We start from the raw sequence: 27,579 nt of genomic DNA on the forward strand, positions 1-27,579 counted from the left end.
CCCCCAGTGACCCTGATGGATTAAATCAGTCATTAGGCCTAGTTATAGTAAAGTTAATGTTACCATTGAAATACTGCTTTGCATTGTAAATAAAAAAAACAAACAACCAGATTTTTATCTCTTTATTGTTGCTGGGCCAATTTCATCCTCTGGTAATCCCATTTTACTGATTTGTGCAGCTGTCATCAGTATGCAGGTTAGGACAGCGTCAAATATTCAAATGTATTGTGCTCAGTATTAAGCCCTTTTACACAAACCAGGGCAAAAACTGCCAATTAATTTAATTAGAATATAACATTCTGTCACAAAAACAGAGAAGTGGTTAACATAAAGGATTTCAGCAAGAGGGTTTGGGGTTTGATTCCCGGCCTGGGGTCTTTCTGTATAGTTTGCATGTTCTCCTTATGCATGCGTGGGTTCTCTCAGAGTACTCCGGGTTTCCACCCACAGTCCAAAAACATGACTGTTAGTTTAATTGGCTTCTGTAAATTGTCCTTAGGTGTGAGTGTGTGCATGAATGGTTGTACATCTTTGTGTGTCTCTATGCTGCCCTGCGACATACTGGCAACCTGTCTAGGGTGTACACCACCTCTCGCCCATATACTGCTAGAGATGGGCACTGTAACCCTGATGGAATAAGCGGGAAAAGATGGATGGATAGACTTAATGTAATGGTTTACATTCAGTTCCTTCCAGGTTTCACTAATCAATTACTTTTTTTTTTTCTGTCTTTATGCTGCACAGGTAGGACAAACTCAGTGTTGGTTATGATGGGTCTAGTTTGACTCTCACCTAAACTGCATCCTACAGTCAGGTGCGCAAATCAGTAGAATGAGATTAGAGGAGAATGAAAATGTTCACCAACAATACAGAGTTGAACATCTATGATTTCTTTTTCTTAATCTACAATACAACACTATATTTCATAATGTTATCATGACCAAGTCAAAGATTGACAGCATTAAACGGTTTAAAGTTCACTGTAAAACTTTCTGTCTCTGATCATGCGTCTCCTAAACAGAAATCCATCCATGAAACATTCCCAGAGTGTGAAAGACATCAGTGTCTCTTTCTTACCTTGCAATGGCAGGACTTCATTCTCGTGAATCATTATGCTAAGCTGGAGGACGAGCTGTGGCGCGGACTTCAGGAAGGCCTCCAGCAGGCGAAGCATGGTAATGTCGGCGCTCTCAAACATCAGCCTCCAGTGGAAGTGACGACGGGGCCCGTTGCTGTGCCATCGGCTTTGGGCGCCCAGGTAAAGCGTGTGGACATATCTGAGGATAAGAGACAGGAGTTTGGAATGGTGACATTTTAATGGTCAACCCTTCAAAATCCAGTTTAGTTGGCATTTTGCCTTTCAAAATGTCTGAAGACATGTGACAGCTTTGTCGCTCGCTGCTCTAGCCCTTGCTTGAAATCTGACACTTTCTCTGTTGCTGACAGGTCAAGCTTGGTTGCAGACCACTCCCAAAACCAATATATCGTATCCCATATAACCTTTCTCTTCTGTAAGTTTGTATTTGGGGACCATATTTTTCAGCTCAACTGTATCAAAGCTGACATCAGATAAATAAAAAGCGAAATGAGCTAAATATGCAACCTATTGGGAGCAAACAGGATGGTGCATTGGTTAAGAACATCAGGTTTCCAGTGCTTCCAATAAATAGCCAGCATACTGTACTATGCTAACACCAGCCCATTTTTTTACTAAATCAAGGTCCATTCAAGAGGTCTGAACCACTGGAAGCTGCATGTTCCTCATTGTGTCTCATAGTGTGCCATTACACTAACGAATGGTCTGTATTGTATTCTAACATCCATATAGTTCTATTGTTAATCAGTCAGTGACCCACAGGATACTCCTTATACTACCTTAAGGCATACCTGAATGCCTTCTAGATTTCATCAACTATATTATCTTATACATTATTTATATTTTTTGGCATTTTTTTATTTTCTTAACAAAGTTAGGCTTCATATTCTCTCCAAGTATTATGTAAATATGAGAAAGAAATATTCTTCACAAAACTATATCTACGAAGTTTATTTGAGGAAATAAAGAGACCTCTCAAACTAATTTTAAAGCTCTTTTTTTAGTCCTTTAGTACCTCATATTTCCTATTTAATTTTACTTGCTCTTAAGTAAAAGGTTCTGATTTTCCAAAGAAATCAACCAGGGCAGGAGATAGAAAAAAAATATCAAAGGAGTATTTGTAGTTCACTAGTAAATACAGATAGATGTCAGTTTGACAAATGTTGGAACAAATTGGGTTTCTGTAAAAGCTAAAGGAAAGATCACCTATAAACATATGAGAGAAGAAACAAAGTAGTAAAAAGTATAACTGAAAAAGCAGAAGATATTTTTACCACATGCTGGTTGTGTTTGACGTGTGACAAACATCTTATGTGTATCTTTGGAAGAAGAGTATGAGCCTAAAACAGTATTTTATTTTCCAAAGAAAACATCTAACTCTATCTGATGAAACCAAACCTAAACTTTAAACCACAAAACTCTTAAAAAAAACATTTCCAAAGGACACCATAACCACAGTGATACACGGCGATGGTGCCATCATAATCTGTGGCTAGACCTTATTTCCGATAATAAAACATCCATTTAAACAGGTTTTGCAAGGGATTGTGGGCAATTATTATCAAGTAAAGATGTAGGATAATGAATCATAAAAAAGACTGAACACTGAAATTAAAACAAAATGCATTTCTTGACTGACTTGCTTGTTTTTCATTTAAATTATAGATGATAAACTACATGTCAAATGTAGGGCTGAAACAATAAGACGTGTTTAACAGATTATTGAAATAATAGTCAAAACATTTGGTAATCTAATCAAATTGTTTACTTGCGCATACAGACATTAAAACATGCCAACAACCAGCTCAAAGCAGGATTTAAGCAAAAACTATACTAAAAAACAAAAACAAAAAACAAAGTCTTTTTAAGGTAAAAAAAAAATGATTTTTCTCTAAATATAATCTATCCAAACCTCCTTGTTTAGTTTTAGTTCCAACTGTTTCAAATCCTGGAAAGTATTAACAGTATTACATACTGTTCAATAAATGAACAGTATGTAATAAATAAGAGTTTTTAATTAAGAGTATTTTTATTTGAATGTGCTTTACTGGAGACATGTTAAGAACAATACTGCCACCTATCGGTTTATGATGTAACGGTGCGGTATCGGCTGTTAAGCAAGTCCCAGCACTGTATCTGGTGTTTGTCACAATGCACTATTATCCAAGTCATCTTGAAAACATTATTTTTCCAAATGTTGGCTACATATTACATGTTTTTTCCCTGGCCAGAGGTTCAATGGCAAATCCTCCCCCTTCAAGTTGGCAATCCAACGACCAGGACCGCAGTAATCCGTCCGTGGAGGATCATGAATCAGCAAGGTGAAATAGCAATTTTTTTTTCACTTTTAACAATGTATTACAACATCTAATTGCCATGCATGTAGGCATTGTCAGTTTAACTAATTTCAAAGGAGAAGTCCTCTCTAAATCTTAAATAATTGTTTTTGACTGCAGATGTGTTTAGGAGTTCCCACGGCTGCAGCCTGCTTCTGAAGGAGCTCCTCAGAGCCCCAATAGAGGGAGTGAGAGGCATTGATTATGGTGGAAAATCCTCTAATCCTCCACTGTAGAAACCAGAGGGCAGGCAAATGGTGAACTGGTCCCAGTTTATCCCTTCACCCAAACCTAGCATTTCAACAGATGTGTTTCAACAATTTATTTCTATGGAAAAGACCCTGCCTGTTTCCTAGGATTGCGAACTGGTTGATAGGCTAAGGAGATAACTTACCCATCCCTGTTATTAGAGTACCGACCACCATCTTATCTGCATTTTGCCTCATCAGGATAAGTTTTCGTCTCTATAAAAATATTCTAGCTAGAGCCAATCACTGACACATGCTTACTTTATAATGCTGTGTGTATTTCCCTATCCTGTCAAATGACCCTACAGCTCACATTACTGTACTGCTTGGGTGAACCCCCCACAATTCTACTCTGCATCATGCTGGTGAAGATTCTCAGTCATCCAGGTCATAGTCATTCCAAAAAAGTAAAAAAAAAACAATCCACTGGACTTTGTTGCAAAGTTTGAAAACATCTCTCTTTCCATTCAGGAAGCTTTTTCAATTCAAGCTTTTTCAAGCCTTGTTTTGGCTTATGTTTAGTGGCACTTTTTCTATTTGGACAGAGAGGATAGGTGGTTTGAGAGGGGTGTGAATGAAGCCATGTATGTTAAGAAAGAAAAACCAACCTTAAACAAGAGGGTGGATTTCACCAAAAGCCTATAATTCAGTGATTGAGTTGGTTCCTTCCGGTTATCATTGCAACCCCCACCCCATTACAGGGGACCAGAGCACCTTGCCTCTTCAGCTGGGCCAACAATTCCCTTTAATGTACCCCTCTTTTCAGATACTTATACAGGTTTTGGGTAATACAGGCTAACAAAGAAACAAAACGAACCCCATTCCAAAGGGGTGGACCGGCTCATCAGGTTCAATTTGCATGTTTCTAAGCCAAAACAAGGCTTTGCTTTGGTCCACTCTATAAAGCCTTAAACTCAACGCTATTTCTGACATTTTGGATTGAAAAATCTTCCTGAATGGGAAGCGAAACATCTTTAAACTTGGCTTTTTTTTTTCCTACTTTTTTGGACCAACTCTGCATCACTTTTATCATCAGAATGTTCAAATAAATACAGCCTGTCTCCACCCTGGCACTCCTGTCACACATACACAAACAGCAGAAAGAAGGACGTGAAAATCCTGTTATAATATCAACCCAGTTTTACTCATCAGACTGATACTGATATGTAACAAAAAAGACAGTGAGCTTAAGAAAGTTTAGTTTCACTCAATCCTCCTTGTCTCTTTTTGGGTCTTTCCCACAATAACGTCACATAAGGCCCACCGAAGCATCCTGGGAGTGTAGTCTAGAACCGTAGGAGAGATGTGTTAAAGAGGAGAGCTAAAACTCTGAGAGGAAGTGGGATGACAGGAACATCCTGCACATCTGGCTCTGTTAGCAGATTTTAAAAGGAGGAGTAAAAATAACCGGGCAGTTTATGCACTAACAACGATCCATACGCTGTCAGCTATACTCCGCTGTAAAAGTGACAAAGTTTGATCCCACACCACACTCATATGCCTAGAGGCACATTTATACTTGGTCAAGTCACTGAAATTTGCAGCATATCATTTCTAAATGTGTGTACAAGCAGAAACACACAGCAGTGGAGACAAGGAGACAGACAGGCAGGAGGAACACGGCTGCCATGGAATCTGTAGCTCTGTAAATCTGCTACTCAAGCAGTGTTGACACTGCTCCATTCAGTCCCCATGCCCCTCTGTCTACTCAGCTCTTTCAATCGTTCAGCCTAAAGCATTTTCTGCTGCCATTTATTATATTAATTTAATTCTCTTCAATATAGTTCATTTATATGGAGCCAATTAAACAAAATATTTAATCTGAGGGCGCTCCATGAAACAAAAAAGACCTGTATCATTTCCATTTATATGAAAATACACAATATATCAAATTTGTTCCAATACAATACAATCATAGACATACGCCAGATTCAAAGACACAGTCCGTTCTGACCTGAAATGTTATACAAGGCTCTCTTGTTCTGTTTATAATCTGAATTAAACATTTTCTTTGTAAAAAAAAAGCTAATATTATTGAGTTTTTGCAGAGATCCTTTCTACTCAGAAAACATTTAGCGGACCCTTTTACCTAAAGCAGCACACTGACCACTATGCCATCTGATCTATAGCCATCGTTTCTCGCTGTGATTAGTTTAGCCACCTTCAGATTTAATTTTCAAGCCCAATTTAGTGACATTTTGCTTTAGTATAGAAAAAACTAACCATCGATTGTTTTTTTCATCTATTTTGGCTTACTTCTGGTGGACCACTGGTCGGGGAAAGAGTGATGAGGTCCAGTGTAATTAAAAAGTATTTAAAGAGTAATTTCTAAGGTTTTTGTTTCCATCGAACCACCATAAGAACCATTGATTAGAGACAGAAATCATAAAATAAGTAGATGAAATCCATTTATAGAGGCTTTTTTCCATCATACCAAACACTTACAGTGCTAAACACAACTGCAGCTTTCACCCAACCATAGTTACAAACCCTCTCATAACTGCAGAGATTGTAGGCAGGATTAGAAGTCTTGCTGATGGGCCCAATGGCATGTGCAAACTAAGGGTTTGCACATGCCATTGGACCCATCACAAGTTTGTGAAATACTTTTCTCCTTTCTAGATGAAGCACAGTTTGGGCATATCTAAAAAACCTTGGTTGGATTGGGGGTGTCCAACCTTTAGATAGATCCCTGATCCAACATATACACCTGCATCAAATGGCTTAATTACCTCCACAGAATGCTGTCATGTTCTACAAAGTTCTACTGATGACATGATAATTTGATTTAGGTTTGTTGAAGTTGGGACACATGTAAAGGTTGCAGGATACCTGCCCTTCAGGACCAGAGTTTGACACCTGTGTTTATCGCTTTACAAGCTGCAAACTGGCAGGATTCGACATGTGAGCCAGCAAAGGACTCTCCGTTCCCTTAACACACATGAGCCAATGCAAACAACATTGGTGAAATTTACAGCTAAGGACCTTTTTTAGGCTTTATTCAATTGTTTTGTGGATTTTACAGAAACACATTTAGCTCCACTTGTGCACTCCAGGGTATATCGTTTTTGGCCTGCTCTTTTTCCTAGCAGTGTTACACCAACACTACTGGTGTGGCATAGGAAACAAATGGCTCCTCTGGCCCCATAAGGTTTCATTTATAGTTCACAATTATTCTGTATCCACACAGAACAATTTGGATACAGAATAATTAATGTATCCACAGGATAATTGATGATTAGATTTTTTAAAGGGAAAAATAAGTATTCAAACCAACCTTAGTTTAAATACTTATTTTTTCTCTTAGAAAAAATCTGATCATCATTTAGATATTGTATTTTGAACTCTGACATTAAAATGTGCCTTCTTTTATATATTTTATAAATAGTTCTTGGCAGTTAAACTCTGAAACTTAACTAAAATAATTTCTGAGAGGAAATTTCAAAGCCTAAAAATTGTGCCTCAAAAGATTATGAAAATAACACATGCAGCAATTGCAGTGATTCAAATTTAAACTAATGCATTAAGCCTGGGGTGGGAATGTGATGTTTTAATTTGTATCTCAGAATATAAACTGCAAGGAAATAAATCTAGCCCAATCAGCTTTGATACGCCGTTGCTCTTTATCTCCGTAGATTGATTAATTCTATTACCATTTCATTTGCTTTCCATTTTGTTTCAAGAAAATCTCTTTCTTAAACTTCCTGAAATCCAACAAGAGGGGCTGGTTTTAAATGAATAACAAAGAAAAAACTCATGACACCTCTCATATAATCTGAATCTGGGAAAAAATATAAACACTTGTTCAAAGAGAGAATTTTAAAAAATAAAGTTTACTTTAACTTCATGTTTTTATGCTAGAGCTCAATAACTGTCTAAATATTTGGACAAATTTGAGGATGTTAAGTTTAAAAAACAGTTAAAATTGTGATGAATAGTTTATTATCATGATAAATAGCTCAAAAAAACATATTTTGGTTAATTTAAGCAAATAATCTCAAATGCCTTTCTCTTTACTCTTACTGGCTATTATTTAAAATCTGTCATTAATGAAAAAAAAATAATAAGGTAACAAGTGAAGAAGTTTTTATCCTAAACACAATAAAACAGCACTAGGTTTTGAACAGTCCACCGATCCATTAGCTTGATTCAGTAACTCCCTGCAGATTTCCATAAGTCCTGCAGATCAGTCTGCTGTCATCGCCTGACTGAAGAGACACTCAACCTGCCCATTACCAAAGCAGCAATCAGTGACATTTATGGCCTCTGTGCAAGTCTCTGTGTGTGTGTGGACATACAGTCACCTTCTTTAGGCTCTTATAAAAAATACTGCTTTTGACTGGCTTATCAGGATTGGTCAGAAGCTAATCATCTGTATCTGCAGTACTTGATATGGTTACATAATAAACTTGCATCTCACCAGCTTCTGCAAACAGATATTATTGCGTCTGACGTTACACTCAAGCATCACAGAAAAGGTTAAACTCACGAGATGCACACATGGAACATCTAACGGGCTACATTCCAGTAAACCCTACTGCAGCTTTAAAGTGACAGCAAGCGTTATGTTTTTGAAAGGGTGGTGTGAAACGGGTCAGTGAGGGCAGGAAACCTGTGAAGAATGGAGACACCAAGCAGCAGCTCTGCTCGGCGTCAGACGTTTAGGAGTTCCACCTTGTTGCTCAGCTGTCGGCTCTTTTCCTGCTTGGGTTTGTTTATATTGCTCTCATTGTGCCAGCTGCAGTGACGAGCGGCTACAGGATGGCAGAAAAATCCAAGTATCTTTTAAAATAATCACATCAATTGTTTTAATTTAAACTCAGTTTTTCAGTGTTACAGCTGATAAAATGTCTCAATAAGCATAGAGTAAAATGTAATTATAGGCTTTTTTATGGGGGTCAATTCTCTGTAGTGTAGGTATTTTTGGGGCCACAGGCAGAAATGTTTGAAAAACCTTGGTCTTAAAGATCTTATAAGATATCATCTGCATCCCTGCTGTTTAGCATGAGCAGTTTATTATCTGACACTAAATGAGATTCAGTAGGCTCCCCACCATATACGTATAATGCCACATATTTAATCACTTTGCCAATCTACTGCTTTGACCAAAATAGGCATATGCTGAATATCTGTGTCACTACTTGTGCTAAACAGAAAATCACAGATGTTAGAAGTATGGACAAGTTAAAACAGGTTGGGAGGAGGAATTTCTTGTTGTCTACCATAAAAAGTCTCGCTGTTAGATAAGCTTTGCTCCAGAATTAAAAAACAGTGTCATGGTATCAGGTAGCAAAAGGCTTCCCAAAAGTCATGTTTGCTTTCTCAGTTTAAAATGACTACTGATTTCTGCAGATTTAATCTTAAGGATTTTTCTTAATGGAGCAAAAACATTGTTTTATTCCAGCTGTCTGCAGTGTCAGTTTTTTTTCTTTTCGAAAATCTCTAAATTCAGGGCTTTTTCAACAAAAAATTGTAAGGAGTTACTTAAGCAGTTCAAGTAGATTATAAACTAATAATAATAAAAAAAAACATTCTTTATAATAATATAAAAATATTCTGAACAATCATGTAAATAAATGATGCCATGCTGCTGGAATAAATACTTATTAAACCAAAACATCTAAAAGTTTCACAATACTTAGGCAAAAAAAAAAAAAAAAAAGAAGCAAAAAAAAAAAAAAAAAGAAAAACCATAGTTTATGATATTATTGCCAAAATACCCTAAATGAACCAATTCTGTTTGGTGGAGATATAGAGTCAACACGGTGTTAGAACTCTGGCTTTGGAGCTGTTTTACAAACAATTACAACACATAGAATATTTGTTTAAGCAGGATCTAAAAATAAAAACTTATTAAATGCATTTATCTTCAGTAGAATTGATTACTGCAACAGGGTCTCCACATATTTGCCTAAAAAGTCCATCAGACAGCTGCAGCTGATCCAAAACTCTGCTGTCTGTGTTCTCACTAGAACTAAGAAAGTAGAGCACATGGTTCTGTCTGGTTCTGAAGTCCTTCCACTGGCTCCCTATGGCTCAGAGAATTTACTTTAAAATCCTTCTGTTAGTCTATAAATCACTGAATGGATCAGCACCTCAATACATAACAGATTTGTTGTCATTGTATCAACCTCCCAGACCATTCAACCACAGGTGGGTTATACTCAATAAGCGTAGCACTACTTCAGCATATTTTTACTCAAGGCAAAGTAAAAAGTAGCCATACAATAAATTATTCAAGTAAGAGTTAAAAAGTCATTGGGGGAAAAAAAGCTACTCAAGTGCAAAGTAACCGTTCATAACATTTCATTTAATGTATTGAAGATGATGTAAATTAACAAAACACATTATCTACACATTTTTAAAATGAGATAAAACATTTATAAATTATTTCAAACGATATTTTCAAGTGGAAGAAACACAAGATTTTCTTTTTAAAGAAATATTTGACGTCATTACTGATAGAATGTTATGTACATAGGTGAGAATATGGTAACTTACTTCCTGTAACATGATACAGTAAAGTGTTTTTTTACTTGACCTCCAAATGACATTGAAGGAACAGCCAATAAAAATAACATTAAACTAAAGAACCAGCAGCACAAAACCAAACATTAACTGTAGGTGTTTGTCTCTTTGGTTCCTTTTTGTTTAAAACAAGCCTGTTCTTCATTGAGTGACGTTTACTCATGATGGGTAGGGTAGGCCAGCATTTTACTCAAGTAGAAGTAGTGATACCCCATTATATTTTTACTCAAGTAAAAGTAAATTGCATGATGTAGAAAAATGACTTAAAGTTTTCTCAAAAAGTGACTCCAGTAAACGTAACTGAGTAAATGTAACTTGTTATTTCCCACCTCTGCACCCAGTTCTTTAAGCCTACGCTGTACATCCAGAAATACAACCAAATATTGAGAAGCAGCATTTAGTTCCTATGCTTCACTTATCTGGAAAAAACTCCCAGAAGACTGGAAAAATGCTGAAAGCCTGAATATTTTTTCTGTCAAAGTTTAAAACCAATTTGTTTACAGCTGCCTTTGACTATTGACGTTAAACTGCTAACTGAAGTATTATAAGTTTAAGATTGTGGTCTGACTGTTTTATCTGTTTTACTACCTACTTGTATCTTCAATTTATTTTATTCTGCTTGTATTTTCCTTTTATTTTATTGTTTAATTAATGTAATATACTCTTAATAGTCTTTGTACTGCTATATAAATAAACTTGCTTTGCCTTTCCTAAATACTTTGACTGCATACAGTAAAGATGTACATTTGTTCTTTTTCTAAAACTGGTGTAGCAAACATAAACAACCGTAGGCAGTGCATCACAAATGGAACATCCCATACTGTGTTTGCCTCTATAGAGGTTTGGAGAGCACTTTCGCTGGCTTGACATTTCAGTTTGGGGAATATAAACCGGAAGGGAAGATAAAACAAACAACACATGATACCTATAAATCACTCGTATTAACAAAGTAAATAACTTTTCAAAAAAGTAATTAAAAAGCCATAAGAATCATTGCTTCCACAGTAGAGCATAGCACAAACAAGCAAATTATTTCTGGAAACTGGTCAGATTTAGGAAGATATAATAAATAATGTGAGCTTATTTATATATATTCTGTTCATATGCTTACACTATATTGCAATCAAATTAATGCATTTGGACATCCGATCAGTCCCATGGATACATTTGCACAAAGTTCGGTGTAGAGAAACCTGATTGACTGTCACAAAGTCCCGACCCAAAGCTTAAGTAACACCCTTGAAAAGAGAAAAGAGCAGATGGAGATATTCTGGTTTTCTTGCTAGGGTTTATTCACAAATTGGACCCTATAGATTAAGAAACAATCTCATCAAACTAAGTTCATCTATATTGTAAGCATATAAAGGTACTTTTGACTTTATACTTATATCCTCAAGCATGACGAAAATAATTTTAGTAATCTGAATTATATAAAAAAATATAAAGTAAGTTGATATAAAGTATAGTTTTGTCTAAGGTGCTACAGGAAGAAAATGAAAAACATGTCATCTAAATCTTGGAGTTGGAACTGAATTATGCTGGACTTAAATAAGGTAAGGTCCAATACTCTCCAGCTTCAATCAGACTGAAAGAATCGTAAAGAGGACCTATTATGCAACAATGCTTTTCTGTAACCATAACATTTCAGATTGCAGCTGCTACAGACCAATGTTTAACTGATACCCTTCATTGTGTCCCAAAAGAGATGTTTTTACTGATAGATTTTCAAAAACTGGCTGTTCTAAGAGCTTTTCTTTGTCTCTATTCAAAATTATCTATCAGATTATAGTCTGCAACATTATTTAGCCCTGCCTTTAAAATCAAGGTATACCCTCTCCTTTTCAGACTAATATGACAACAGAAATGAATACATTGTAAATTAGTCAGGCTGACAAGGCTAACCATCTGTTGCCTTCCTTCATTTGGTTTCTCCTCAGATTGTGATCATGATCAAAATGGATGCGGATTCTTTGCATGCATAAAAAACCTGAAGGGCCACAAAATCCGAGGCAACAAGTTGAATCTTAACTTTAGGATTCTCACCAATGCAGAGGGTGATAACTATCTTATAAAGCCACCAGACCTACCAGTGTCATCCATTGTGCAGACTTCTATACAGTTACAGTCAATACAAGAAGTTAAGGAAAGCAGTCGAAGTATCTGGTATCTACATGTGTCAAACATGCATGGAAATGAATGAGATGAACAAATTCTGATTTGTTCCAAATTTATGCTCTGAGCATAATCACTGACTGATCATCTCAGCTTTTGCCACCAGAGTCGCGTCATAACAGTTTTCTTGTTCTGGTTTTCTATGAGTTGAAGTGATGAAATACTATCAGACGGACACTTCAGCTAAAGAAAAAAAAAACTAACTCCAAAACCCTGTTTGTTCAAATGGATGAGCAAGCATGCAGAGATGTGATTCTCAATGACTTGAAGCCAGAGACCACAACTCAGAGATAGATTTGATGCCTGCTTCAACGGGGTGCTGGTGTTCGCACCTGCAACAAGATTGAGCCGCAAACCATTCATCGAATGTTTGGAAAAACCCACACAGAGCAGAAATAACGTCTTCTCTCAGTCTGCAAGGAGCTCAGCTGTCACAGCCGACCTACTTAGACTGTCACACTGAAAAACGAAGCAAGCAGAGAGGAGGATGTGAGATTATGTGAGGAGAGTGCGGCGAGAGGAACGCAAAAAAAAGGCAGAGGAAGAGATGCAGAGCAGGAAAAAAAACTTAAAGAAGGAGGAGGAAGAGGAAAAATGAGCTGAAAGGAAAAAAGGGAAAAGGAACAATGTATTTATAATGCCTTGGGATAAGATGAAGACCAAAAAAAGAGAAGCTAAAAAATGAACAAACAAAAAGGAGAAAAAGAGCAGGAGAATGAGTGGAAAAGTGGTGCAAACAGTGGAAGATAGAAAGAGATGAGAAAACGTTCAAGTTTATTTGAATGAGTGCAATTCTGCATTAACATGTGTGTGTAGGAAAAATGCTGATTGCTGCTGCTAAAGCGTCCAAGCTGCACATCAGATACGATCATTCCAAGCACTGAGGTGTTTAATTGGGAAGTGTGCGCATGTCTTTGTGCATGTGTGAAACAGGTGATTTTTATCATTTCACTCAAGGGCCCAGGCTCGATCTTTTATCTCTGTGCTGCTCCGCCTTCCTCCTCTCGCTGATGCATCCATCAGTCAGGAATAACAAAATATCTGCTGTGTGATGATCTCAAGGAGAAAACGAGGTAGAAGGAGAGAAAAAGGCGTGGAAATAGAGGAGATACAGAGGAGGTGGAGCAGGAGGAGAAAGATTAAACAGTAAGAGGAATGTGGGAAACAGGGAAAAGTAAGATAAGTGCTGTGGTCAGAATATTAATCACAAAAAAGGAAAGAAAAAGTAAAAAAAATTGTGTGGTGGATAGCAAGGACTCAATGATACTGAAAGAAAACCAAGAATGTAAAACAGAGGTTTGGAAAACCAGATGAAACGTATTCTACATTATTTTGCTTCAATGCAACAGACTAATGGAAATTAAGACATAACTGCAAAAAAGAGGGATATTTAATGCAAATAAAAATATCTGAGGTGTGCCATGCATTTATATTCATCCCCTCTTCTTAAACGCCCCTGTTTTGCAGCCACTTGTAAACAAACTACCCCTAATGAGTTTGGAGAATCCATTACTGTCTGACTTGATCTTAGTAAACAGGCAGAGGCATCTTCTAAAAGTTGAAAATGATTTAGGGAAAACATTTCAGGAAAATAATAAATCTTTAATGCCTTTTTTCAATATTTAGTGGAAAAACTGAAATATTTTAAAGTCTGGTTCACAGCTTTTCCATTTTTATCACTGATTTGGCTTTGTGATGAGCTTAGTCTTTAAACGGCCTCTTCGTCATCACCCTAATGTTGCCACTGGGAGTTACAGTTGTTCAAATGGTAAAGGTTTGTTTTGTAACTGGAGGGTTGTTGCATATATATATATACATATATAGTCCATAGACGTGCCAAGCTCACAGAAAAATGTCTACAGATATAATTGCAGAAACAAAACCGATTCTATAAAGTATTGAATTAAATTTTGTGCTATGAAACCGTACTCTCACTATTTCTTTTCACACTGAACACCACTGAGTTCCAGTGCACAAATCAACCTCTGCGATCTGTAGAATACTCGGATGCCTCTGCAGTTGTTGGGCTCAGCAGAGGTAGACAAGACCCTGATCACAGGGAGCTAGTGAACAAAATGGTTTGGAAGCAATCATTTTACTCTGAATGTGATTAAACCAAGAGAGATGACCGTAGATTTCAGGGGAAAATGAAAACTTTTACCTTTATATACAAAGCCAGGGAGGTGGAAGAGGAGTATAAATACCTCTGTGTTCTCTTGGACATCAGAATAGAACGGAGCTGCAAATGTGAAGCCGTCTATGAAAAGGAACAGACTGTTCTTCTTCAGGAAGCTTAGGTCCCTTACTGTTTGCAGGAAGATGCTGCATATCTTTTGTAAATCTGTTGTGGAGAGAGTGATCTCTTCCTCCAATTGCTGGGTAACGGCATCAAAGCAAATGACTTAAAGAAGCTCAATAAGCTCATAAAAAAGGTTGGCTCTGTTCTTGGAACTCCTTTAGAAAGTGGAGATTACTTCACAAAGAATCATTTTTCATGAAGATTGATCATTTTGTTAGACCATAAGATTCCTCTTGATCAGACTGTTGTAAAAGACCAGGTTGTCTTCAGTCAGAGGCTTCTCCAAATCAGCTGCAAGACGCATCACAACAAGAGGTTCACCCTGCCTACACTAATCAGCGTCTACAAATCCTTACATAAACACCTATTCTATGACTTACAATATCATTTAATTTCCCTTTAAAATTATTTGAGTGTTTCTTGAGTCAATTGAATTAAAGCTAATGCAAATGAATACCACAAAATATTTTCCTTAAGTTTGTGGTTGTGTAAATCACAAAATGTGGAGTTATGAACACTTTCACAAGGAGGGCACTATAATAGAATAGAATAGAATATTGTGTTTACAGCAGCGAAAAGATTATAGAAATAAATAGATAAATAAATGAATCAATAAAACAGAAGTCAATTATTTTAGGGTGAGTTTGCAGAAAAAATACAGAAAAGCAATAAGAAATAAGTAGAAACCAGGAACACAATTAGGAAAAGAGGTAATTTCAAGGTATGGAAAGAAAAAAAAGTACCATTGCCAACAAAAAGGTAATAAAGCAACGTAAGATGAGGTGAAGAAGAGCAGGAGAGACAGGGAGGAGAGGAGCAGGGAGAAGATAAATGATGAGGAGGAAAGGTAATGGAGGAGAGAAGAGAAGGTAATGAAGGGAAAGAGAAAAAGGGACGGAGGAGGTGATGATCAGTGAGCTCCTACTGCTGCTGATCAATCACTGTTTATGGACCGATCAGAATGAAAGGGAGAAGCAGAGAGGAGGACGGATGGGTGGATGAAGAGGGAAAAATATTTATTATCTAGACAGAGTAATAATGGGAAAAGCAAGAAGAGACTAATGTTGAAAGTCAAATTCTTTCTTCTCTGCAGTTATTTTTGGAATTTTTACCCCCGTTATTTTTCTCTTCTGTTTAACTCTGTTGATAATTTCAGGTCTCCATCTTTGCTCCGGTTTTACACCAGTTACTTTGTGTTAATTGGGACTCCATGTTATTGAAGTTTCTTCTCACATGTAAGCAGTTTAATATGATACAGAGTAATATTTTCTCTGCACCTCTCATGTTTTTGTGTCACTGTCATGATCTGCAGTGGCGAAAGATTGAAGGTTCAACAGGGCATTGACAGGCACATGCTAAGAACAAAGAAACCAATGGGAGGAAAACAGATAATAAGACCATGAGGGAACAGAAAACACTGACTTTAACACAGCAGAAAAGACCAAAAAAAACAAAAAAACACAGCAAAGGTGCAGATCAATACTTTCACCTTTTTTCTATAAATTATAGAGAGAAATGTGTCATGACTCGGCACTTTTTGGTTCTGTTTAAGTTTTCTTTTTTGAGCTTTCAGTTATACTTTGATCAGGTTTTTCTGTGTTTTCTAGTTTATTGGATTAATTTCCTTTTTGTGTTATCCTACTTATTTTTGATTGTATTTGAGATCTTAGGTATTTCTTGTTTGCCTTCTGTTGCCCTCTTATGTCAGTCTATTTTTTCCCTAGCTCCCTTCTAGACTCCTCTGTCCACACCTGCTCCCAGTCTGCTGATTAGCCTGGTCTTTGTTCAGTCACCTATTTATACACCTCAGGTTCAGTCACTGTTAACTGGTTCCTCGCGTGTGTTTTCCTGGATGTCTCCTAGATTTTGAGATTTCTGTATTTATTATTTGGGATTTTTGCTTCAATTGCTGCTTTTGGACATTAAACCTACAAGAAATTATCTCTGCCTCCCTCATCTCTGCATTTGGGTCCTCAAAAACTTAAACACAAATTGAGATAAAATGAGTTGGTGTATGCAGGTTCTCTATTTCAGATGTATTAGAAGCAGAGCCAACGTACTATTTAGTCTCCAGGTTCTACAGGTCCACAAAACAAACATTAATAAGCATGAAAAGCTCAAAACTGACATATATTAAATCCTATAGGCTTCAAGGAGTTAGACACAGATTATTAACATGAGTGGATGTGTGGAGTACCGTAGTTATATTTTTCACCAACTTTCACCATCAGCATTCATTTCTGCTGGCTGGTTTCATTACAGTATTTTTCAGGAATACAGTAAAACTGCTGCTGGGTTTTGCTCAAACTCTAAAGAGTTGTGTGGGTATACAAGAACCAAGCAGGACCTGTCACATCTCCATTTTCAGTGGTGATAACAGTTATAGTTTAGATATTTACAAAACAACTCCTTATTGCACTGATATCAAACTGTGTGCACGCTTGCAGTTGTAAGCAGTATGTTCTGTTAGTTGCAGAGAGGAAAAGAAGTATAGATGCTCAGCCACAGAGCAGCAATATTTAGTGATGAGGTTTTTTTTTTTGGTGCTTGAAGCTGCATCAAAGTAATGGCTATGTTATTCAGTAAAACTACTTGTGATCAATTTATCAGTCCTGTTTTTCAGCGAGTACATAAAGAATATTATTTTCAGCTCAACCTTATTAGATTTGAATGCAGCGACTGGGTACAGCCACAGGCATTCATTGTTTGTTTACATAAGGATGTGATAAATCACCAAATAAAATGATAAAGAGGTCCCAAAAAAACTAAAGCCACCACAGAAAGTAAAAGAAAAGTAAACTTCTCAATAGCTAAAAAACACCTTATTTCATATAATAACCCAATTTACAGCAAATGACTTGGATCATACCAGCCTGTGTCCCTGAGGCAAGCATCTCATCTTCCTATTGTTGCTGCTAACATAGGCACAACCTAATTATTAACAGTCAGCATTGGAGGTCTGTGGTATTTTGAATTTCTGATACCATATTCCTAATGCTTGTTTTTTTTTTTTTATATAAGCAAAAACATAAAAGCCTTTAAAGTTTGAAAGATAACAGTACATCTGTGCTGCTTCCATTGCATTTAAGAAGAAAAGTTGAACAAACTGCCTTTAATCCAAGGCAGTCTTACTCCCAACTCCTAATAAATTGATAATTGGTGAAGCCACCAGTGTGTCAGATAATGACACGACAGGAGGGTTCCCTGCTTTGTCATGTATTAGAATTTGTGGCAGGAACCTATGAAAAAAAATTACATTTACTGCAGAACTAACACTAAACCATCCCTCACTCTAATATTAACCCCTAGGCCTTAACAAACACTAGTATAGATGTTACCATACATTCCTGTAGCTATCAGCAGCATCTTTGTAGGGTAGAATTCTTTGTGTATTTAGTAGATGATGAGAGGGGTGCCCCCTTTTGCTTCGGTCTGACACACAGAGGGCTTGACCAAATGTAGTTGACGAGTTGGGAGTGAGAACTGTTGCTTAATTAAAAGTACTTAACTGGGTGTGGTCACCAGGTTTCAGTAGGTTGTAGCGCAATACAGTAGCATAAAACTGAGGTAGAAAGAAATTAAGAATGATCTGTAATGGCTGTAAGGCCATTTTGCAAATAATATGAATAGTATTTACACATAGAAAACATTTAGGTCAGTTAGCAAACTCTACAGTAGTTGACATCTCCAAGATCATCCAAAGGTCAGACCCTGCAATGTTCAAATAGACTATTATAACAAACCTGGCCCAACATTTCTGACTCTACAGCAGGGGTCACCAACCTTTTTAAGGCAGAGGGCTGCTTCATCGGTACTGATTCATAGGAAAGGCTATCAACACTGACCGATGAACTGGAGGGATCAGTGTTCAACTTAACTTCATAATTATAAATATATTTCAATTACAAGGGAGGGTGAGAAGGAGGGAGAGGGAGGGAGGAAAATTGAAAGGAGGTAGGGGGAGGGAGTGTAAAAAGAAGGAAGGAAGCAAGAAAGGAAGGAAGGAAGGATCTTCGTTCACCTTAACTTCATACATAATAAACATATTTTTTGGAGGAGACAAAACACTGCAAATAACCATGTTTCCTCTTTATGAACCTTTGTTTGATTAAGCAGACACATGACCTGAGGCACCTTGCAGTTGGCCATGCGCTCTTGTCTCACTGCAGCTCAGCCTATGCATAACCTTACAGATGGTGCTTGTCTGGCTCTCTTATAATATGATAAAAAAAACTGATGTTAAATTAGAAGAGGTTGATTGTTGGAAAAAAAGAAGGGATTATTTTTTTCCTGAGCACTTAAATTGAAGACATTTCTACTCAGAAACAGATATTTGTTTCCTCTCTAAAAAGAGTAAAACATGCAAATTTTAATTCCTTTAAATTTAAAAGTTCTTCTTGATGAAAATACTTTTAACTCTGAAAAATTACTCAGTTGCAGTTGCATATGGTGCTGCCCTCTGACTATTTAGGTTTTTTATACTTATATGTCAAGGATGGGTTCTCTCATGTTTTACACAGGTACGAAAGTGTGATCAACGAAGGCAATTTCTAAATTTTCTGCATTGAAAGTCAGCAAGTGTTATAAGAGATATGCAACCTATTTAAATGTTATGTTAAAGAAATAGACCTTAAGTTCCCCAACTTTCTCCCTACTCTTGCTCGTTAACTTTAAAACATGGTGACTCATATAGTACTAGATCAAATCACATTGTTACAAAGGAACAGGGGAGTTTACGTCCGTCCCCTGTCATTGCATGGAGCTTCTAAAGAGTTTTAATTTAGTATTGAAGGAGAAGGAGCCTGGGGAATCAAAAGAGCCCAAATACAATAAAATCATCCAGTCAGTACAGATTGACTTTTCTGGATTGCAAAGAAATGAAAAAGAAAAGGTAAGGACAAATCAATTCATTTAGATTTGAATGGCATCAAAACTTTCGAGATATAAGAAGAAGCTATTGCACATCATGTGAACTACAGCAAAACAGCAATTATATCATGTAAACTACCGCAATAACTATGGAATTTTTAATCTGTAATTCAGCAAACATCATATTAAATATTGCCTACATAATCACTGTAATAATATCGGGGGTGTATAAAAACATTGCCTCTAATAATCTCATATATTTCAGAACGAAAGCACCTAAAAGCGCCCGAATTGTAAAATCAGCTATTAGTGAAGCATCTTGCAGGTCACTGCAGTCTAATATAGCCTCTCCAGCACACTGCTACCATGGTTACACAGGACTGAGACGTCACAGGTACCAATAGATGACTGAGCATGCTCGCTGCTGATCACCTGTCTGTCACCGTCTCATTCACAGTGACACAAACTCTCAGTAAACACACAGGGAAAGTATGGAGGCAGGAAGACATGCATGCGGCAATTTTTACCACTATTATGAAGTCAGCACTATCACCTACTGTCACACATGCATGCGCTATAAATATCCACATGCCACTCAAAGTGAATCAGTTTTCTATCCCTGAGCTGTTGTCCCACATAGCCATTCAACTGAGGCGTGTGTGCCAGGAGAATCTGTGTATGAGAGACTGAAAGTAAGGAAGCGTTATTTTAAGCACTGCATCTGAACAACAGACCGAATGTTGGAAATTTGCAGAGAAAGAAACTGTGCATCTGTGTGTGTCGGAGGAAGAGGGCCTTAGTTTTTATGTGTGTGTTGGTGCACGTTCAGCTGAGAGCAAACATTGTGCTCTCCTGTGTTGAGGATACAGGCCTGCAGACGCAGCGCCCCCCTCAGAGCAGAGTCTTGAACACAGAGTGAGGGGGAAGTGTGCGATAAGACGTTCAATGGTAACTAAATCGAACTTATCAGTTAAAAAGATTTATCTAGTGCTCCCTTGGGCTATTCAGCCGAATATTTATACAAGCTGAGATGAAAGATAGCTTAAATATCCGGAAGAATTACATAAAACCCTCAAATACTTAAAAGGAGAAAAAAAAGTTATTTATAGGACACTATAGCATGCCTACTTTATCCATAAAGCGCTATAAAAAACAGCGAGAGCTGAAACCAAGTGCAGAACATAGACGTAACACAAAAAACGATGCATTAAAACAAATAAAAAAATAAATAAATAAAAAAGGCATATCTTTAAATAACAGAAAACAGTCAAAACAATGGATTTTGAATAGTTAATCTAGATAAATGATGATTCAACATGGAACTGAAAATAGAATATGGGATGTTTTAAAGAATTCCTGCCTCTTTTAATCAATGGAAACTTTTCACATTGCAGTGAGCTCTCACTAGCAAGGAAACCTCTTTGTCTGATGCACACTAACACTTTGTATGTTTTCTATTTGTGAAACACCTTGAAATGTATTAAGAGTTTCTCAATGGATCATCAAAAAAGTTTAGAGCTTTGAGCACAAATTTAGATTCTTTTGTAAAACAGATAAGTGTAAGGGTCATACTGTATCGTTTATCTCATTCAATGATCTTAATGTTAGACCAAGTAATAGAAAAATAATTAGCATTATTGTCATTGGCCAAGAATTTTAATCCAAAACACTGATTGCCTCAGTTATGATTAAAGCTAAGTCTTCAGCAGACCTGCATCTGCAGAAATAGGAAATAAAAACCTACCCACACATTTCCCTGTTCTAGTTTGATTACTGTTTCTATGGTTACCTCAACCTAAGAAATACAGCTTCTCATGTGCTGGACAGGCTACTTGAGTCTTATATGCAGATATGAAAATACCTGGGGGGGATATGTATATAAATAAACAGACCTGCAAAGACTGTCTGTCACAAAATACTGTGCATATTGGACAGAGAATCTTCTAAATTCCGACATTTATTTAAGGTGCAGTTTTTGGATTGTGAAGAAAAGCTGGACTAGCCAATCAAAACAAATCCCTGCATAATGTCTGAGTAACATACAGTCTCCAGGAACTGTATGAAACCGTAAAACTATTTACATTCATCACATGTGTGTGATTCACAGTGTATCTATTATTGTTTTTTGGATGTTTTTTGCTGCCCTTGACAGGTCCCTCTTGGAGAATATATTTTGATCTCAACAGAAAAACAACAAAAAACTTCTAGCTGTTAAAAATCAATTCTAATCATTGACCCAGAAAATCTATAAGCTAAAAGAGACTATAACATACCGCCCCACAAAAACAAAACAAAAACAAACAATAAAAAGGCAGAAAAAATGTTTACAGCAACACAGTTTAATTATTTCTGACCATTCATTGTTTTTCTCTATTTTTAAGGATATAGTGGAGGATTTTCACAAATTTTTGAAAAGACCCGCCCCCTCCACTTTAGAAAAAAATGCAGATGCACAACTCCTTACCCGCTCCCGAGAGGGAACACCAATTAAACCCCTTTGAAAGCATGCATGAGCCCATTTCTCTATTATGCACGCTCTGTTTAAAAGTTGCTGTTTGCATCACTCATACAAGCTTACTTTCCAAAATAAGATTTGCAATTTGTCTATGTCAGACTCACCACAGGTAAGTGAAAATGGGGACGAGGATGTATGTAAAAATATCACCTGAATGATTGACAATTAGCAGGACCACTTATTGTGATTGTCCACGCAGAAAAAGAACATCCTCCACTATTCCTTTAAATATTTGATTGATATATAAAATAGTTTGGTGTTATTTTTAATAGGAGGGTTTACCATACGCTCTATAGACTTCACAGGACATAAAATATGCACAAATGCACAAAGCTTTTTTGATACATACAAGAACTTTTAAGTTGCTAAAAATTTCAGAAAAAATAAGTGATAAAATGTTGGTCTTCACCTTAAGGTTTGGGTGATTACTTCTAAATTTCTATAAGGTTTTCTATATGGCTTCATGTCCATTAAATGTCATGAGAGTGGATGCAACTCAGATGAAGGTTGGAAATAGGCCAACTTTCCTTCTGATGTGCCTTCATTACATGGCTTATCCTTGCTTACATGTTGAATCTGACAGAAATATCCCTGCGATTGAGGAGATTTGCATCAGATTGATGGTTAAAATCATTCAGCGTCTACAGCTGATCTAAATGCTGTCTGATGATGATGTCTTCTTCTTATATTCCCACTGCCTCTGCTTTTTCTCATGCGTCATTTCTCTCTGTCGATATAAGAAGTCAGGTTGTAATGCAGCAGAAAAGTAAACACCGTCATGAGGAAATAAAATAAAATGAGATGATAGCATTAAAATAAAGATACCAACCCCCAGATGTGCACATTTGTGTAGATGGTTGTCATTTATCTATAACAAACAGTTAATGTACTTTGTCAGTAAAATAGTTGGAAATAAATGGAATAACTGAGGCTCTGAGATCCATTTAGTCTGATTCAATTTAAAGATGTGGAGACTGTTCACAGCTGCCTTGGTAAAAGGGTAACAAATCCAACTGGAACTAAAGCACTGGATATACAATGTAATCCATGTCAAACATTTCACTGCAGTTCACTTAAATATAAAAATTATTTGGTTTCCTGTAGCAGGATGCAAACATGTAAATTACATTCCATGTTTAAAGCCAGGACTGATCTTCCAAATAGGAAAATGCCTTGCTGTGGTCCTGGCTGTAGAGTAGTGGACCAGATATTTCCTTTCTGCAGAGCTGGTAAATGGATTTTGATTGTCCACTCCATATTTGTTTGGTAAATCAGGATAAGGTTGAGTGCTTGGGAGAGATTAAAAGGATCTCGGATTCTATGTCCATTTCTAGAGTTGTGTCCAAATTCTTAGAAAAAACAGGAAACCTTGTTCCCTGTGCAGATTAGACTCAACCTGGGCTGCCCCTGGTTCTCACTCCTGTTTTGGGCCTAAAAAAGAAGACGTAGTCATGGAGATGAAGGTGTCTGTCAGAGAAACCTTAGTGTGTATTGGTTACTTCTCAGTGTTCACTAGGGAGGTTGAAAGCTGATTGTAAAATCAGTGACTGATTCACTCGCACACCTTCAATCATCTTCAGACATGAGATGTGGACAATAAGTGTTTTATAGGAGCTTCCATATTAGAGCAACCAGGTAGTTTGAGGAAAGCTTTTTATTCCTGGCTTTGAGCTACAATGAGCTAAATGTACTGTTGGGGAATGTTTTAGTATTCCCTTTACAGGATAATAGATGGATGGATTAATTTCCTTTCAAAAGCTTCTCCAACTGAACATAGCATCAGTATCTTGATGGTGTTAAAGAAAAATGATTATTTTTAGACTTTAATACAGTTAATCTTATGGCATGTGTAAACACTCTCACTTGAACATATTTCTTAATTTTGAACAAGGCTGTGTTAATGATTTAAAACTACTAATGGGTAAGTATTTAGAGCACCATACCATAAAATGAGTATCTCCTGGGGGCGAACATTATTTAAGCCTGCAGGAGAGATTTCTGCTTGGTTTACAGAAGGTCAAAAGTCTTCCAGAATAAACAACCAGGGATGCTGTGAAAACTGAATTTATGGTGAGGCCCCCCGCATTCCACAAGCTGTCTGTGAGACCTTATCTTGTGTTTTATGACCCTAAGAATTCTAAATGCCAGGACAAGCTTTCCGCCTTTTCTTGTTAAAACAAAGAAGCAAATGACCCCAGATGTTTGCAGTAAATTAGGTAAAGCTCTAGGTAGTGTCAGAGATGGCTTTTGGTTGGACGACCGAGGGCCAGCCCTTTTTGAATGGATTAGATACAAGAGGATAAAGCTTTCTAAATAGAAGTTACAGATCAGATTTTGCTCTTGCAAACTCTCCAAAGATGTCTTGTACGTCTTTGCTTTATTTCCTTCTCTCCATTCATGTCAGGTAATGGAATGTATGTCTCTGTTGTTCTGCAGTTTCTGGTGTAGGTTTGTGCATTGTCTTATTTCTAAGTGTATGCATTGTCTTATATTGGATTAAACTCTGTAATTCTGTGATGTCAACACGCCTTGCTGATTTTCATAGTGACCACACGCAGCTCGCCGAGTGGACCTGGGGAAGGGAAGAAAATGAAAAGCCAACCTTTTTCCAAAGTTAACTATGTTAGAATATTTTCTTCCTTTACAATGGCAAATGGTTTGCCCGCCTGGTGTATCTTTCACAGGTGGATCCAGGCATCGGATATAGGAAAGAGCACAAGAATCAAACGATATGTCATATTTTCTGCTCTTCATATGTGAAGCTCCTGTCCTCATTATAATAGTTATTTTGTTGAATTAAAAATAACAGACCAACCTTTAATTTTAACACTGTTGTTATTATTTGAATAAGAATTTCAAATCATTTGTCATTGATGGGGCCATCCCATACTTTTAAATTTCACGCGCAGATGCATATCTCGATCTAAGCTATTATCATGAGTCCAAGTTCAAAATTAAACACACTATTAAAAGTAGCTTAAAGTATAACTCAAACACCCCTCTGGGACTTTACTCAACACTTCATTGAAACAAAATAACAGCCAAGATTAAAACTATTTTGCTCTTTAAGGGACACAAATGTAATTCGTGAGTAGATTGTCTCTGAGTTAACAGCTACAATGAAAATAACAGCTATAAAAAAAACCCCTAAGAACAGAAACAAAATATCTGTATCAGGATACACTAAAGGACCGATGCAAGAACCCAACCAAGACTGAAAAAAGGAGCCTAAATACTAGCGAGGATGATAACTGATGTGAAAAAGTGAGTGATTGCAGAAGAGTGAATATGTGGGTGAGGTCAAAGAGATGAAGTTCATTCCTGCAATTTATTGAGAGTAAATGGATAAAAGGGAAGCAAAGATAACTTCTCAGTCATTTATCAGAATAAACACCATAAGAACAAACCCAAAGGTGGAAAAAGAGGTTTAACAGAAAAAAACTGGAGGTTATAGGAGAGACTAGAGACTACAACACAAGTCAGCACTTTACCAAGACTTGAAAGCATGTCAGACGGTAGAATCTCACATCTAAACACTGACCTTCATGTGATCCCAACCAAAAACTGATCACAACACAAAATTATTAAAAATAGAAGTCGTGACATGAAAAATCTTGAAATGTCTTAAATAATCAGATTTGAGTCTAGGTTGTAGAAGAGCTCAGCAGTAGACATCATCTGAATTTATGTTCCTGAAGCCCAGAACTCAGCAGTGCTGAAAGAAGGACATTTGAAAATAGATGGATCATTTGTTAAATATGTCAACATGCCTTCAGGAAGGCTATATTGAGACAGCATTTTTTTTTTTAAAGAAAACATATAATCATTCAGGGATAAGCAAGAGTGACATTTGTTTTTAAATGAATGCTGTAAACTAGGTCTACATCGCGCAGTGGATGGGGTATTGAAAGGAGAAAAACTCAAACCAACAGCTCCCACATACTGCAATGCTCCAAGCACCATGAATTGTCTCTTAGGTTTCCTCAGCCCGTCGGTGTGGATACTGACCCACATTTCAGACTTCATTTAGATATTCCTTCATCATGGCTGATCCAGAATTACAGCTGGATGCTGTGCCTGGAAGACAGGAACCTAATAAGGGAACACTGTGTGTAGGTTTACTCTAGGGCTGTGGTCTCTGTGTGCAGGACCTGCTTCCCACAAAGAACAACCAGATCCAAATCTATTAATGTCTGAATGGTGTGAAGGCTTAAAGAACTGCTGAGTTGTTTGGTTCTGTAAGATCAGCTGTACTGAGGCGAGGAATGTCCTACAGTAGTATAGAGTGGTATGTTTTCACACCAACAGGGGCCTGAAAAAGTATTCAAAGCCTTCTGCCTTTTCATTTTCCAAGCATTAATATTTGAATATTGAAAAAGTTAAACACATAAGTCCTTAAAAACGTGGTGCAAATATTTTTTCTTCATCTTTTGAGAATCAACAATTATCTTTCTATTACCTTTTCATTTCTGTCTATTTATCCAGAACAGTCCTGTGTTTCAATCTTATCCTATTCCTTAGTGTTATTAAAGAAAATCTCACTGTATAGAGCTGCCAGCTCTGTGTTTCACTTTAGGGTTGGCTTATTCAGAGCGATTGGCAATATTCTTTTTTTTTTTTTTTTTTTTACACACATAACATTTTGCCTTTGGGCCAATTAATTTTAATCTTTTCCTTTACATGTTTACTGTGTCCCTAAGAGGAAAAACAGCCGATGGGAAATCTTGTTGTTTAAGTGAAAGTTGTAATTTCAATCAATTATTCACTGTTTTGTGTTGCCGTATTACATAAAATCACGATTAAACACATAATTGTTTGTGGTATAAAAATATAAAATAAGAAAAAATATTCAAGAATTATGAATGTTTTGTAGCGGGGGTAAATAACAAAGATGACACAGGCCCTGTGCGGGGAGGCAGAGTTACGTGACCAATGGAGAGCAGAAAGTAGTGATCATCTGTCTGAACGGTCAGCTAACTGAGTTTACTATAAAGTCCACTATATAGTCCCTGCTCTATGTAGCGATTGAGGGATTTTGGCGTTAGGGCGGGCTTTTGGATACAGCCTATTTGTGCAGACTACATTTCAAGGTGCATTGTGGGAAATTTTGAGTCGCTGCTTTTTCTTTTTTTCATCCACTAGACATCCAGACACTCATGTAAAATGGCATATATAGTTCTCTATATTGACTGCGGCAAGTTACTAGTGCTACAAATGTTGAACATATTTTCTTAACATAAACTAAATTGGAGTGTTTGTTATTTTTTGGACACTTCTTTCAGTCAGTTTTGGATACAGATATGCAAACTGTTTACCCAGGATTTATGGAGCTATTTCTTTAGGCTTACATAATAGTTCATAGCTTACAAGACAAATAAGACCCAGCTAACTAACCTTTGTCAATAACTGAATCTGTGTCAGAAGCAGAATTGCAATAAGTTTTGAGGCCTTAAAGGAAAATTCCGGTTTTTAACACTTTTAGCCCATTTTCTGTAGTGTCCAGGATGAAATCGAAT

General features: G+C 36.9%; 1 protein-coding gene across 1 annotated transcript in view; it reads right to left on the bottom strand.

The window, feature by feature from the left end:
- The window catches only part of xkr7 (XK, Kell blood group complex subunit-related family, member 7), an 87,121-nt gene that overhangs the window by 14,509 nt on the left and 45,033 nt on the right, over nt 1–27,579 (bottom strand). The window contains exon 2 of the mRNA XM_038309409.1: nt 1,078–1,277. Within this exon, the coding sequence (XP_038165337.1) occupies nt 1,078–1,277 (200 nt within the window). The remainder of the gene's footprint in view (nt 1–1,077; nt 1,278–27,579) is intronic.

The sequence above is a fragment of the Cyprinodon tularosa genome, unplaced genomic scaffold, assembly GCF_016077235.1.
Source record: "Cyprinodon tularosa strain WSP-4 unplaced genomic scaffold, ASM1607723v1 ctg66, whole genome shotgun sequence".
Taxonomy (NCBI): domain Eukaryota; kingdom Metazoa; phylum Chordata; class Actinopteri; order Cyprinodontiformes; family Cyprinodontidae; genus Cyprinodon; species Cyprinodon tularosa.